General features: G+C 43.8%; 1 protein-coding gene across 2 annotated transcripts in view; it reads right to left on the reverse strand.

Moving 5' to 3' along the window:
• Positions 1 to 14,809, reverse strand: part of LOC100744739 (amyloid beta A4 precursor protein-binding family B member 1-interacting protein-like) — a 144,556-nt gene that overhangs the window by 70,306 nt on the left and 59,441 nt on the right. Inside the window, exon 1 of one of the 2 annotated variants that reach the window (XM_024369836.2) lies at positions 7,198 to 7,392. The exons of the other annotated variant lie outside the window; for it this stretch is intronic. Within the exon in view, the coding sequence (XP_024225604.1) occupies positions 7,198 to 7,377 (180 nt within the window). The 5' untranslated portion in view covers positions 7,378 to 7,392. Of the gene's footprint in view, positions 1 to 7,197; positions 7,393 to 14,809 lie in introns of those variants that run through there. 2 annotated transcript variants of the gene reach the window in all.

Genomic DNA, 14,809 nt, shown 5'->3' on the forward strand with positions numbered 1-14,809 from the left:
GCTGCCGCTCGTAGCAAAGGTACTCGACGGTATAATGATCGACATTTACAGGTACAAACGAAAAATGGACAAGATTCGATGACGTTCAATGCGAAGCTTTGAGCTGCTACACCTACCTGTTTCATTTATATTTTGCTTGTTCTTGCGAATTTATGTTAAGAATTATGTAATATAATTTATAACTGAGCGAAATTAGAGAAAAAGCTTGATGAAAGACTCATACATCTTTGTGTTAGTAAAACATTAACGGGTATTTTTCAGCTAAAGTTTCGAATTCGCAACATTTTCTACAACAGCTTTTTTCTTTGTCTTGACCTCAAGCCGACATATTTAATCAACGTCAACGTCAAACAACCGACAAATTTAAATTCAACCTATAACCACTCCCAGTCAGGAGAAAAAAAAATCACAAAACTTCGGAGACACGACGTTAACAAATCCCACGAATTCGTCGGGTTGTCGAGAATCGTGTAAAAGTGTTCTCCGGGAGAACGAAGAAGTACGTCGTTAATTTTTAACCGGTGGTGCCGGTGCTGTAACCACTGTGACTGTTCCATGGAGCTGGCCAGCTCATGGTCTGAGTTTCGGACCTTTGAAGTCGTCGGCTGACGCAAGAGGCAAAAGTTCATCTCGAAAGATTTACATCTCGTAGAGCGGGAACAGGCAAGGTATGAAGCAACGACTACGAGAGAGAAAGAGAGGTAAGAGAGAAGAGGGTAAAGAAATAAACGCCGCACGAGCTTACCGAGGCCAAAAGGGTCCCTGGGAAGCGGAGGCTATCCCACGACAGGACCTTAGCGTCCTTTCAGGAGTCCCTCGCCGCTGCACTGGCCAGTCAAGAAAACCAACGAGATTCATCGCGTTCGACGTAAGATATCAGAAAAGAAGAAATTGGAAAATTATTCTCTTAGAATTTATCGAAATTACATGCAATGATAACGTATCATAGAAGTTTTTCCAAGTCACCAAAGCCATCGATTATAATCGATTTCATAATAAATAACCTGATCGAGAGTTGTACCATTTTGCACATCAATGAAACTATAGATCTCGATCCCAAGAATTTGCTAGCGTGCAGATGGTCGTATCAACTAGCACGAATCGAGCGTAACAATTCATTACTGTTCATTGTGCGAACAATTTTTCTAGAAAATACCAGCAATATCGTGTAGCTTCTGCAAAGAACGCTAGACAACCGCGTTCATCGTTTTTTGTTGTCCGAGTTTAGAGGCGATTTTAACGAAATATGGAAGCATGAACTCGATAGTTTACTGCGGCTGAGAATTCTGCAGCAACGTAGATCGTGCCTCGTCGCTGGTGTCGCTGGGATTAAATGGAATACCTGCACCGACCACGCCCAATGAAATGCGCATGTGGGCCCGATTTAACCTCTCCTAGAATCGTCATACACGTTCGCCAACCTTTGTGCAGTTGTAACAGACTTACGCGATTGTTCCCGCGGCCAAGTTTACCAGAGAGTTGCCCTGTAACACGTACGAACGTTGTTGGACGCTTTTTAATGTTTCTTTCAACTGTGCTCGAATTTTTCCTCTCGTTCTCCACGCCGGGAAACTACATACGTGAAACGGAGCCTGTTGAAACAGGGTGAATAATGTAAGTTAAACAGAGAACGCGTTTCGTTTCCTCTTTCGTTGGAGAACGAAGAATAGACGGCGGAAAACAGTCGCGTTTGAAAGTCGTAACATTTGAATTGGAGCCTGAAATCTAACGTAGGAAGTCGTATGCTTACGGTTTTATAAATAAATTTGATCTATGTAGTGTTCAAATGAGAAAATTTGTAATTTGAAATTTCGTAAATAGGCTTTGAGATTGAAACGAAATACAAACCTTCGAGTTACAAAATTTTCAACTGTGAAATTTCATTTGAAAGTTTTAATTCTAAAGTTTGAAATTTAAACTTGAATTATATAAACTCGAATAATTTAAGTATACATTAAAGCTTAAACGCTCGTCCACGAGCTACCCTCTGCAAACGCCAAGATCCAAATTTTTGATATGCAAAATGTCGAGACTAACGAGAATGTAACGCAAGAAGAAGCGCCGGTATCGTTTTCAGAGTCTCCGTCCCGTTCCCGGATAAAGTAACGTTCCTGGAAACTAGGCGACGCCAATAGTCGAGGGAATTCCTTTCAACGAGCCAACAGAGAACAGCCGGCACTTACAGCATCGGCTCTAATTAGCGGTAATTAGAAGAAGCTTCGCGGACGGCGCCACAAATTGAAACCGGCGTAAACCAATCTAGAGGATGCCGTGCGAAGTAAAGAACGCTCCAACGAATCGAGTCAAACGAATCGCCGGCCAGTAATAAAATTGCATTTTGTGCGACGCTTCGTTTCAGACTAGACTTTCCGCTTTGCTCTAATTCTGTATTTTTTGAACTTTTCTTAAATTAAATTCTACGTATATTCGATATTGCCAGTATCGTACGTCTATTTTCTCTATAAAATATCGACACAGAACACGATGTGATTATGTTCAGGAGAAAAAAAACAAAGGAGAGCGGCCTTTCTTTCGTTGTTCTCCGGCGTAAAAAGCAACGGTTTAAGAACGCGTTGTTGCGCAACCCTCGGCGACAATTGAACTGCAGAATCGCGTTATCGGCGAAAGGAAAAAGCCGAGTCGACTGGTTTAACGACGGCGTGATAACGAAATATAGGGCGCGTCGCTACGATGGAAGTTCGTCGAACCGTGGTTTGTAGTTACTGGTGTTCGTCAGCGCTAATAGAACGATCCGCGTGCTAGATCTTGCGGCGATTGCGCAATTTTCAAGGGAACGCCGCGCGGCATCGTCGAGACGTTAATAGAAGGTTACCGGAAGAAAAGCGGGAAGAAACGCATTTAGAGGCGTCTCGTGTAAATCTACGAGAAAGATCTGGGAACGGGATCGATGATATCTGCTGCCGGTTACGGAGATTGGCAAGCTTCGCTTCCCCTTAGGCGAGAATAGTTGCCAGAAGCGTTCCTATTATTATTAACGTTCTGTTACGAAATCAATGTATTATTATTGCGGTATATCGAATAAAAATAAGTAAAACGTTTCTATAGAATACAATAGGATAACTGCGATAAGTCACAGAACTAGGACAGGTAGTGCCGTTTTCAAGAGAAACCAGGTAACAAAAAAGTTATTCAATTATTTTCTACCGCGCATATTCAATTCCATTCCTCTAAAAATGTTCATTCACCTGCAATTCGGACTTCTTAAAACGCAACGAAACGACATCATCTTCCTCGGATCATCGAAAACTTGTTTCCATAATTTTATAAGTTATTTCCTTAATTCCATAGCGCCATATACCATCCTTGTATGGTTGAAAAGAGTCGTAACAGGTCCTTAAGACCGTCAGGAGGCACAAATCGGACCGGCACGATGCGCAAGAATGCGTCGAGATATTTCGCGGGTACTGGAGTGGGAGGTGGAATTCCAACGAGAGGAGAAGACCGCGTCGAAGAAGAAAACGAAGATGAAGAAGAAGAAGAAGGAGAAGAAGACGAAGAAGAAGAAGACGAAGAAGAAGGGAGGAAGAATGGGACGAACAAAAAGAGCGAACAAAAGCGGACAGACAGGGAACGAACCGGGCTGACCGGGTACACAAATTACCAGCGAGATGAAATCGCTTGTTCTCCGGCGCGTTTTACCCCGAAGGGGTGAAAAAACTGTCCTCCGTGGAGCGAATTCGATCGTTGTTCACGATATATTTCAACTGGGTTTCCTGGTTCTATGCTCTTCGACTATGCGAGTCGAACGAACTATTGAAAACTTCTCGTTGGACGTTGAATAGTGAAAGGCAGTGCCGATTACTTGGCAATGAAGGCCGTTGAAAAAGTGCTACGGCAATTATAGAAATCGAGTCGAGACCGTTTCCCTGCACTTCTGTGGAAGAAGAGAGGTGGAGCGAGGTGAAACACGTACCACAAAGGTGTCGGTCGAAAAACCTTAACGGAATTACGTTAACCAAGCCGAGCAACAAATTTTCACGCTGTTAGAATCTTGTTTTGTCGAAATGGAATCTGTTTCTTGTTCGTAATCGATTTTCTTGCTACTCAGAAGCCAAGAGAATATTTATAATCTTAGCAGGCAATTGAATTTTGATCATATAATTGTACGCAGACAATATCGTTTATGCGAATTCGTAATTTTAAGCACGCGATTAAACAAATAGAACGTAAATTGTTTCATCTCCAAAATACCATTCCGAGTACCTTAGTTTTGATCTATCGTAAATAATTTACATATATTACGATGATGAAACTGAAAATAAGTAAAACGATTCGATACAGTCATGGAAGATCTTGAAAGGGAAAGAGGAAATTTTCTTTTCTTCTAATTTTTCCCTGAGTTCTATTAGAAGAAATTTCAGCTTCGTAATAATTGCAACTCGCCAATGACCCGTGCTCGAATGGAAAGCGTTCAGACACTATACGACCCTCTCATTAATGCTGCAAACAAACGAGGAGCAACGAGCAAAGAGCTTAATCCGGGACAATACCGGAGGCTGCGGTAAAGGAATCAGAGCTGGCCGGTCTCCGGAGACGCCGAGTAAATTTCTTTTCGTAAAAAGACTCATCTCGCGAAGAATCCTGGTTTTACAGCGTTAGAAAGCTCATTCGGATCGCGTTGTTTCAACGGTATCCTTCATCGCTCGTCTTCTCGTCAGGTAATTCTCTCAAGTGGACAAAGAACAGCTCGCTTTCTCATTATCTTAAAAACCCTTTCTGCGGTATTCCAACACCAACGTGCTCCTAGCGATCTGTTCGCTATCCATCAGGTTGGACCGCGAATTCTATCCCGGCGACGAAAAGCCCTCGAGAATCCGTCCGGAAAAAGAGGTCGGGACGACAAAGGATTTCTAATGGACGGCCGAGCACCCAGAGGACGCCTTATAAGGCGAACATCTCGAGAAGGTGGCTTGCACAGCCTCCTTTTGGTCTTTCTTCTCCCTTTCCTTCTTTCTCTCACGAGTATCTCGTGGCGACTTCTGCGAGTGGTCGCAGGCGCCTCTCGGTGGCCGGATTTAGACCGAAAAAGGAACACCGGGAGTTTCGGGAAGACGACGACAAAGACGATGAACACGATGGAACCGGCACCGAGCCACCAAGCTCATCGTGACCGGATCCCCTGATCCACCGATCGATACCATCCCAGCCCCCCTCCCTCTGCTTACTCCGTATTTTGCCCCGAAACGATCGTGTAACCAGGAATCCGCCGAGCTTCTTGGAAGACGTGCCGAATTTCTGCACGATGCAACGTGTAGCTAGCCTCGTTGCCTCGTTCGCTTTACCTGTTTTACTCTTTTCACATTTCTCGGACGCCTTTTTCGTGGTTAAGTATGTTACATTGGAAGGTTGTTGGAGGTATGCTGGTTCCTCGAGCACGAGCTTCGTATTTCTTTATTAGTTTCTTTATTAGCTTTGCAATATGTTTCTAAAAGAAACAAGGGTTAGAATATTTACACGTTCGTAAGAGTTGTTTCAGTATGATTTATATTATTGTTCTGAATATTTATAGTTGGATCGTCCTATCGATCGTGTCCGACAAACAAATTAATCTAACAGAACGTTGAAATAGCTACAGTTCCCAACCTCAGAAATTCAGCAAAGTGTAGACAATGGCCCATGAATCAGCTGCAAATCAGCCGACTCCCCTAAATGCGTGCAAGTTGGTTCGACTGGAAACAAGTAGCTGGATTGGCAAAGGCCATCAGGAGGGTGTTAGCCGCGTAAATCGCACGATTAGGATTAGCCGGAATCTGAATCGGCAAATCGGCTCGAATCGTTCGTCGATTGCTCTCGTCTCTCGCTTCCAAACAAATCGATACCACCTCGACCGTTTAAACACGCTTCGATCGCTCTTGCAATCGTGTCCGGGCACGGCGTCGTAAATTATGCAATGAAACGCACATGTACACGCCAGTCGGACTACGTCGTCGCGTGCATACATATGTAAACGACGTAAAGCGTTCGAATTCACGTATGTAAATTGGAAAAGACGATTCCAGACCTTTGAGGGACAATCGATTGGCCGGCTCGAAGCTTCTTATTGTCGGATAGATATGAATACGGAGCAAAATGCAGGTAGACCTGGAATATAGTGTTCCTTGGAATTTTCACCAATCGGTGAAACGGGGTGGATCATTGAGAATTACAATTCCGGGAATCGATCGACGCGTCTTCGATGAATATCTTATGTAGGTTATGTAAATTTAGAGGAGCTGACCTAACTTAAATTGATAGTTTTCGGCTGAAGCAATCTTGTACCGTAATTTTGTTGTATCGGAGAAATTTTGAGCGTGTGTGAATTTTAGATTACGACCAGACTGCGAATATTTATGCAAACTTCTGTTTTCTTAAATTAAAAAAATCGAATCTAACCAGAGATTCGTTTCAGCGATTAATTATCCTAACGAGTACTACGATTTGGATATTTTGTACATTTTTGTACATTATGTACATTCTACGTATTCGTGTAACATTGCATTTTCTATAAATGCTCTATTTATAAAAAAAAAGGAAAAGGAATTTTGCATAGGGAATACACCAGAAAAGTAGATAAAACGTTATCGTGTACTTGCGTTTAGAAAGATTGCTCTCGTAAATTGATGTATGCTTCTGAGTGGAACACGATGTCTTTGAGTGGTGATTTTACTAAATTTATCTAATCGTCTCGCGGGTAGCAGCTGTTACATGGTCGAAGTCGTTTATCCAAGTTCAAACAGCTGCTTTCGAACGATGGAAACACGAGAGAGTCACCGATGTTTCGAGGATTGATGCAGAACTATAAAGCGCACCTGATCCTAAATTGCTGCGACATTCGAAAAGCGCAGTTTCGATCTTGTCAAACAAATAAAACCAATTCTATACGGTAGAATGTTAACATTTTCATCGTATAAAATTTGTAAATTAAGAGATGATCCTTCGAATTCTTTCTCCAAAGAATTAACAAAAATTTATTAACCGAAAAATCGATCTATGACGGATAAATCGAGAGTACCGATTAATATTTCGATGATAAATATCGATGAACCAGGACACCGTAAAGAGCAAGAAATCGCGAACCAAATCCTTCGCTGTATCGAGATCGACTTTATTGCGATAGAAAATAACGCGACTCATGCCGCCACGTAGCAGCGCCGAGTAACGAATCGCGACACAAGATCGCGCGCGTTTATGGCTTACCGTGTGCAGAAGATCCCTGAGATGCGAGGATCGAGCCGCCACCCTCGAGGACTTTGTTCTCCGGACCGTGACCAAACTGCCCTCCTTCATCGACAAGATTCTAGGCATCGTATTGGATCTGACCAATCGATATTCCTCTCCTGGATGCCTCCTCTTCTTCCTGAACGAGCCGCACAACATTTTCGATCGATATTCGCTCGTCGTTTAAAAAACAAAATAGTCACTCTGTTCGAGGATCATCGATCGAATCTGCCCTTCGAATGAGAAAAAAAAAAGAAAACGATCGATCGAAGCCTCTTGGTAGATATTTGGGCGATCGTCTGTCGCCACGACTTTCCTTTCGCTCGTGTTCTTTAGCCACGAGAATGTTCACGAAACGTACGTCGTTCACCGTTTCCTCTAACTGTCCGGACAGGTTAATGCCACTGTCGCAAACTGGTCCTCGAGCGAATTCACGTCCCTTTAACCGGTTGCAAACGTGCTGACTGATACGCTCCTGAGATTCCTATGTACATCCACACGGACACGAACATACACACAGAGGCACCGAGGAAACCGAATATTTTTTCTCACTGCTACAGCAGCATGGCGCCGCGTACAGATTCCTGCATCTATTTAACTGTCTCCTCCGGCTTCACTCGCTTAACCAACCCTCTTCTCGCCTCTTTTATTTCTCGATGCTCTCTTCTGCTCCTCTAAATCGTGCTCCCTCCGCTTTCGGCATCTCTTTGCGTCCACCGTGCCACTCTCTCGGCTCCTTCCTTCTTTCTCTTTTCTCTCCTCTCGGTCTGCTTCTCGCTCTGTGCACACCCTCCCCTCTTCCCCGACAGTCGACCGACCTCCTTCGCTCTATCACGGCACCCACGTACTAATTAACAGCCGACGACGCGTACGCGACGTGCACGTCCCGCTCCACGAGCGAGTCTGACGCGGGTACGGGGTGATCGACCGGTAAAAGGAACTGGTCGGATCGATCTTCGGATCGACCGTGACGATCGCTCGAGTCTACCTCCGCGGGATTCACAAATGGGTACACGGCTTTAAAATAGTAGCCTTTTGTCACGGCGACCCTGCAGACACTGGATCCTTCTCCGACTTCGAATCCTCTTCAACAGGTCTTTGATGCTTTTGATATTCGATGTTCTTCCTCGTACGAGCCGTTTCTCTTTATTCGTCGATTAAATTAATTCATCCTCTGATCTTTCTTCGTCAATGGTCTCTTACGGTTTCAACGATTGACTCGCAATAATTAGCTTTCGTCGAGAGTCGAACACGAGTCCTTTGTGGCGTCTGTAGGTCGTACGCAATCTCAGACGAGATCTTTTTCGGACGACCGATTTTCTCCACGGGTAATCAGATCTCGATCGCGTACACGCGGTGATGCGTTCACCTGTTGTGTACCAGCCACCCTTGGCGGATCGCTCGATGCTTAATTAACGGAATCTCAGCCAGCTCGAGTCGCAGTGAGAGCCGAGAGTCGACTGAAGGCATAAGGCTCCGGTTGTGGTCGTCGAAGGAACCCCACCACGTTGATTTCAACAACACCCGGCACCCAGCCCGACCGGACGACCTGGTCGCGTGGCGCTCGGCACAGATACGCAGTGTTTCTCAAAATCCTCTCCTTTTCGTTCTTGCGAACCGATCCAAACCTCCACACTTTTCCAACAAATCTCGGTTCAACGTCTTTGTCTCGGCTATCTTTTCTAGACGACAGTTTACGAGCTCGTAAAATTGTCGTTATCCACTTTCGAGTATATTTTTAGAAATTTCTCGATCAAAACACAAGGTTTGTGACATTCTTCGTAAAATTTTTGTCTCTTTCTTCTCCTCTTCTTTTACTTCTGTAACGCGTTAACGTAGATTTGCTGATATCTTTCGTTTAATTCCGAGTTGCTCTACTCTCCCTCTTCTTTCTTCTTTATTCTTAATTCGCAACAATCAGGAATTTTATCGTGTCACCTTTGAAGATGATCGATCAATAAACGTCGTCGAAAAAGATCACGAAGCATCGATATCGCGAATCTTAACCAAGTTCGAAGATCCTTCTTCCACCGATGTAGACAATACAGCTCGTTCCATTTCCTCTGAGAAACTCCTCGTTACACAACGAAACGGTTCGTAGCAGGCACACCTATAGACCAGATAGCCTCCAAGGACTAGTTCTACGATACAGAAGAAAAAAAAAAAGAGGAAGTATCGCAATCCGGGTGACCCAGTTTGCGCTCTTGAATTTCAGAATAGACGTTCTTTCGTATTTCAAGGTTGCATTGTGGCGGCGTCGTCAACGATACCATCTAATTCGCCAATCTTTCAGCTTCTCCGCAGCTTACACCGCAACGATCGCGCAGCTCAAATTTTTCATCGCGAACCTGATCTTCGTCGATTCATCTTTACCAGGGATGCTGCTAGGTTCTTGAATTTGATGTGTTCGTAGGAAATTCCAAGACACAGGTACTCTTACTTTGTACATTTTTACATCTTCCATTACTACACGGAGATTCATATTCTAATAAGCGCTAGTTTTGCAATCTTTGCTGAAAACGAGAAAACCAATGCGAAATACAAAACCGAATTGCCTGTATCTTCTCCTTTACATCTCTTCGTTCTTGGTTACGATTGAACAGAATATTGCAGAAAAATGTCTTCCTTGAAATCTGCATGGGCGAAGATCGCGTCCGAATGGATGTAGGTCAACTGATTCAAACTATACCGGGGGCATCTGTCAACTTGCGTAACTCCGCTGAATATTGCTATTAATTTCACGTTCGCAGACCTTTTTCAAGCGGGAATATCTGTGGTTTTCTCCGCTCGTTTCTCGCGTCCATGGAAACATATTATTTTTCTGCTTCCTAACTCCGGTGATCACTGCTCATTGATCAAAAGCATCGAGTGCTTCCTGTCACGAACCACCGCAAGGACGAAGATTCTCTTTAGCCTGGAATCTTTTTTGTGGCACGAGCCGTGTCGAAGAAACTACCGTGCCAAGTACTTCGATCAAGAATAATATTATTTATTACCGTGTGTCAAGCACAAAGAATAATCGTCAATAAAATTTGTGTCGTAAGTATCCAGACATTTATGGAGCGTAATGTGTCGACGATACAGGTCCAATGTAACGTAATGATAATTACCAGTTGTATCATTCTCTTGTCTTACTTTTACGTAAACTGTTAGTTTCTCCAGATTAAACGAATCGCGTAATTTCTACTCTCGTATCGACTCCTCACGCTAACTAACAAAAAGATACATTTAGAAATGGCAACTACCGGGTGAACCTCGTGCTGCGAGACTAATATTCTACGTCATTCCAGATTCGATATCGCTTCAATTACGCGGAAAAAGTAGCGGGAAGCAAACGCTCGCTTCCTAACTTTCGCAACGAGAGCGATCAAACGAAATTCGAGAATCCAAAGGTGTCGTAAATTAACGAAAGCACGTCCCTTCCGTTCGTTCGTAGACGTTGCGTGTAACTCGGTACCTGGCAACGAGCACCGTACCTTTGTACCGAATAACACCCAACGATTCGATTATTCATTCCCTCTGTGAACGTATTTCACCGTTATTTGCCATTTTCTATTTTTTGCTTTTCCGCTTTTTCCAATCGTATCGTGCAGTTTGCACGATAACCGTTCGGACGCCACGGATCACTGCAGAAATTTAAACGAACGATACCAAATGCAACGCGATCGCGTTTGCTTCGTTTCACGTCGAAAATTACCAATTACCACGGTCGTGCTGTTTTCTTTTCTTCTTTTTTTTCGTTTATAGCAGTTTACATAGATCCGTCGATTAGGTTGCAGCGAGAATTAAAGGATAATGTTGCATCGAGTTGACCACCATCGTCACGGCCGCCACCATATTGCACTCAGTGACTAATAAAACGTTCGAGTGACCGATGAATTTGCATCAGAATCGGAATAATAACAAACGATAGCCAGCGTGGGACACAGCACGGAGGGCGTTTCAACCCTCGCGTCAGGAAGCGGATACGCAATTTTCGTATGAGTCAGCGCGATCTTATCGAAAGAAACTCCACGACCATCTTGAATTCTCGTTGCAAATCCGATCGAACGCGATCGGCGTAATTCGTCGTTAGGGCTAATTGAATTTCACTCGGATAGCTATTGGAAACCGAAGAGACGTTAAATTTTAATTACAGCCGGATTATCGGACGTCTGTCTCGCTCCTTTCCACCAAGGAAACGACAGGACAAACGAGCGACCTGTAATTAATCCATTAATCCCGGTGGCCTTAAACAGCCGGCCAAACGACCACTGGAAGCGTCTAAGCAGCATTTTCTCTGCAACGGAACGGCCGTTGCACTTTCTTTAATGAGATTTCGTATTTCATTTGACAGATAATGTATGGGGAAGGATAAGAAACTTAACCTTTGCGCGGCGATTGCAAGGCATCTTTTGAAACGGTCGTGTAGTGTACTCATATATATGCATGTAGCATAAAAACGTTTCCCAAAGGAAAATTATGTTTCCTCGTCTAATTAACGACACTAAACTTATTCTTTTTGGAATAACCGTGCAACGTGGTCGAAACTCTCTGTTCGAGGAATATACATTCAACGAAGTCGTAAAAATCAAACTGGAAATGGCCTGAGCAAAGACAAAGCATCCGGTTCTGAACGATGATCGTTGCTAAAATTTGTTGGTTCGACGAGAGGAAAATCTAGTAGGAGCTACCATGCGGTAGAACTAGTTACCTACTTCCCTCGGATGAAAATATCATGTGGGAAAAGCGAGCGGAAAAGCGACCGGAAAAGCTCCGAGCAATTACGCGATCGTCAAAACACGCGGTGTTCCTTCCGAACGAGTCGTTCGGCTCTTAAAACTGGAACGCGATTGTACGCTCTTTAATTGTACCGGTAACTGCAATTTCTCTTGTCCTGACAATCGCCCAGTTGTTGCGTTATCGTGGCCGTTGTTACGCCAACGATCGTTAGGATTCGTAATCGCGAGTACCTACTACAAGTCGCATAAATACGCTTGAGTAATTACGCGAGCTCTGAAAAGAACCAATTGCTCATTGTGATACAGGGAAATATTACGTTTGTCGTCCAGACTCGTTTGCAATTTATTCTTAATGTTTATAAAATTCGGAAGAATCGATTGAAATATCTTCTACGAGACAGGAAAAATGAAATATCGTCAGTTAATTTCAGTACTAAACTCTATAAAGCAACGAGAATAAAATATTCAAAGTTTCCAAAAAACTCTGACGTACCATAACTTCGATCTACCAATCGATCATTTGCTTGCTTGCTGTACAACAAGATCAAAACGATCTTCGCAAGTAAGTCTCACGAATCTCATGGAAAATTTGAGAATCCCTGGATTGGTGCAGGTTTTACCTGAGGGATACGCATGCGCCGCGACCGACAGATGTTTCCTCCTCGCCAACTGTTGCACGCTGCTGCGACGAGAGACGATTCTGCATCTGATTTACCAAAGAAAGAAAGAAGACGAGAGAAGAAAGGAAGAAAAATCTTTCCATCTTTCCTGTTCTCCTCTCGCCCCACGACATCCAGTCGGATGAGCGGAGTCCTTGGAACAAGAGAGAGAAACGAGAGGAAGAACGTTTCTTTGTCGAATCGCCATCGAAAGGAAACCCGGAGAAGCCCGCACGAGGGGGTGGACCGCCCCTATTCACAAGGGCAAGAACGTAACCCTTATGTCGTTAAGACCCTGATCGATCCTAACGATAAGTTCGCGTGGTAGACGAGACGACCTAACCCAATGCCGCTAACCAAAAAGTGAGATTTATTATAGCTCCAATTCCCTTCGCTTAGGCTCCTGATGCCTTTATTGTCTGTTTATTGTCCATAATTCCTCGTGGCAGCAGTTGAACCAGGCAGCTAAATATTCCGCGATGTCGTATACTCGCATACCTGTGTGTCGAGAGATTGAAGGTGTCGGGACGTAAAATGCACGGACCAAGTTATTTAACGAAGCTTCCTGGAACGGAGATACCGACGATCGTTTAACTCTCGCGTGGATTTTCTCTCTTCCATATTTTCTTAACAATTTCGTCTATATTTTCTTCTAGCAATTTGCTCACCTTCCAGCGAAATATCATAAAAATCTAATTCCGAACCTCTGGATATTTCTAGATGAAAATTTATTCGAGATATTTCGATATTGTTACTTCTTATGACTTTCTGCATAAACCAGAATCCATCCCTCGGTCAAGACAGGTACCAGCTGTACAAATATAATTAGTCAGGCCGCGATGATTCTAAGGAACGACCATCGAACTGAGCAATTTTACTTTACCATCAAGGTCCTTAATTGTTGTAACTCATCTTTCAAGTCGAGACGTTCCTTAGGGTTATTGTTCAATCAGGTAAAATTTGGGAAAAGCAGGTTTGTCTCATGTTCAACGGTCAGTTTTAGCCGCAAACGACCGTTGGTAGGACGACCAATACCCATCAATAGTTTTCCAGCATCGTCACCAAACTTCGCTGGTTTTTCATACGTTGACCAGGCAGTATCTCGACTGGTCTTTCAGACTTAGATCAGTCATCGTCTCTCGACTGGTTTTCATTGATCAGTCATGAGTTTAACTTGCTACTTGCACTTCGCAGAAATAGATTATCAAATCGTAACGATTTTTACACAGAATTTACGACTCCCGTTAGGGCATCCCTTCGCAAACGATCGAACGGATATCGAAACTTTCATCTTATACATTTATCGAATAACCGAGAAAATCCATGGTGTTCTATGTAAAAATTGCAGCTGAAAAATGGGATTTCGGTCGATTCATCGTGCAATGATCGGAGAACTCGTCGAGGAATCGTCGAGTTCCATTATCCTGTCGACGACGATCGAGCAACGGGCAAATCAAAGTCAAACGGAACGGATACCGGGAGGATAGCTTTGGAAGAAGCTCGTTAGAAGGGGCCACGTTGGCAGACAGCGTCTTCACCGGTATCGAAACGAGTCACGATTCACCTGCTCGTCTCGTGGACTCGCCCCTGCGCAATTCGCGTTACGGCCGCGTCGGTGAGATTTATCGCATACGGAATATCGAGAGGCGAGGGTACTGGCAGTCCTTATTACAGCTTATTAAGAGGCAGTAAACTGCATATCCATGATCCAGGAACCGGTCACGAGCGAGAAGCAAGATCTCATCACCTGCTTCTCGTTCCGTCCTTCTTCCCTTCGTGCTATTCCTTCCTACCATCCTTTTTTCACTTCTTTAGACTCGGTTTCTTTTTTTCGCGGCGATTCGTGGTGGCGTAACTTCCCCAGAGACTACGAGCCACCGAGCTAAGTTACGCGCTATGCTGACACGTCAGAGGGATGAAAACCCAATCGCCAAGGTTCTTATAATTCACAATTACATTCCTTTCGTGAAAGGAAAAAGATATCGAAAGAATTCAAAAGATGAACAGATATTATGTCAAGAAGCTAAGATGATACAAGGTCGTAACTATAAGATAACGTTGTCAACCACGAAATAAAAACAAATTAATTATTTTTAAGAAAACCACGGTTCTGGACGACAAAAATTCCATTCGTAAACCAACCCGGTATCTTTGAAAGTACCAGGCTCCTCTCTTATGGAAACAATTTCGCTGATCCACGGATGATCGGAT

The sequence above is a fragment of the Bombus impatiens genome, unplaced genomic scaffold (genome assembly GCF_000188095.3).
Source record: "Bombus impatiens unplaced genomic scaffold, BIMP_2.2 scf_0640, whole genome shotgun sequence".
Taxonomy (NCBI): domain Eukaryota; kingdom Metazoa; phylum Arthropoda; class Insecta; order Hymenoptera; family Apidae; genus Bombus; species Bombus impatiens.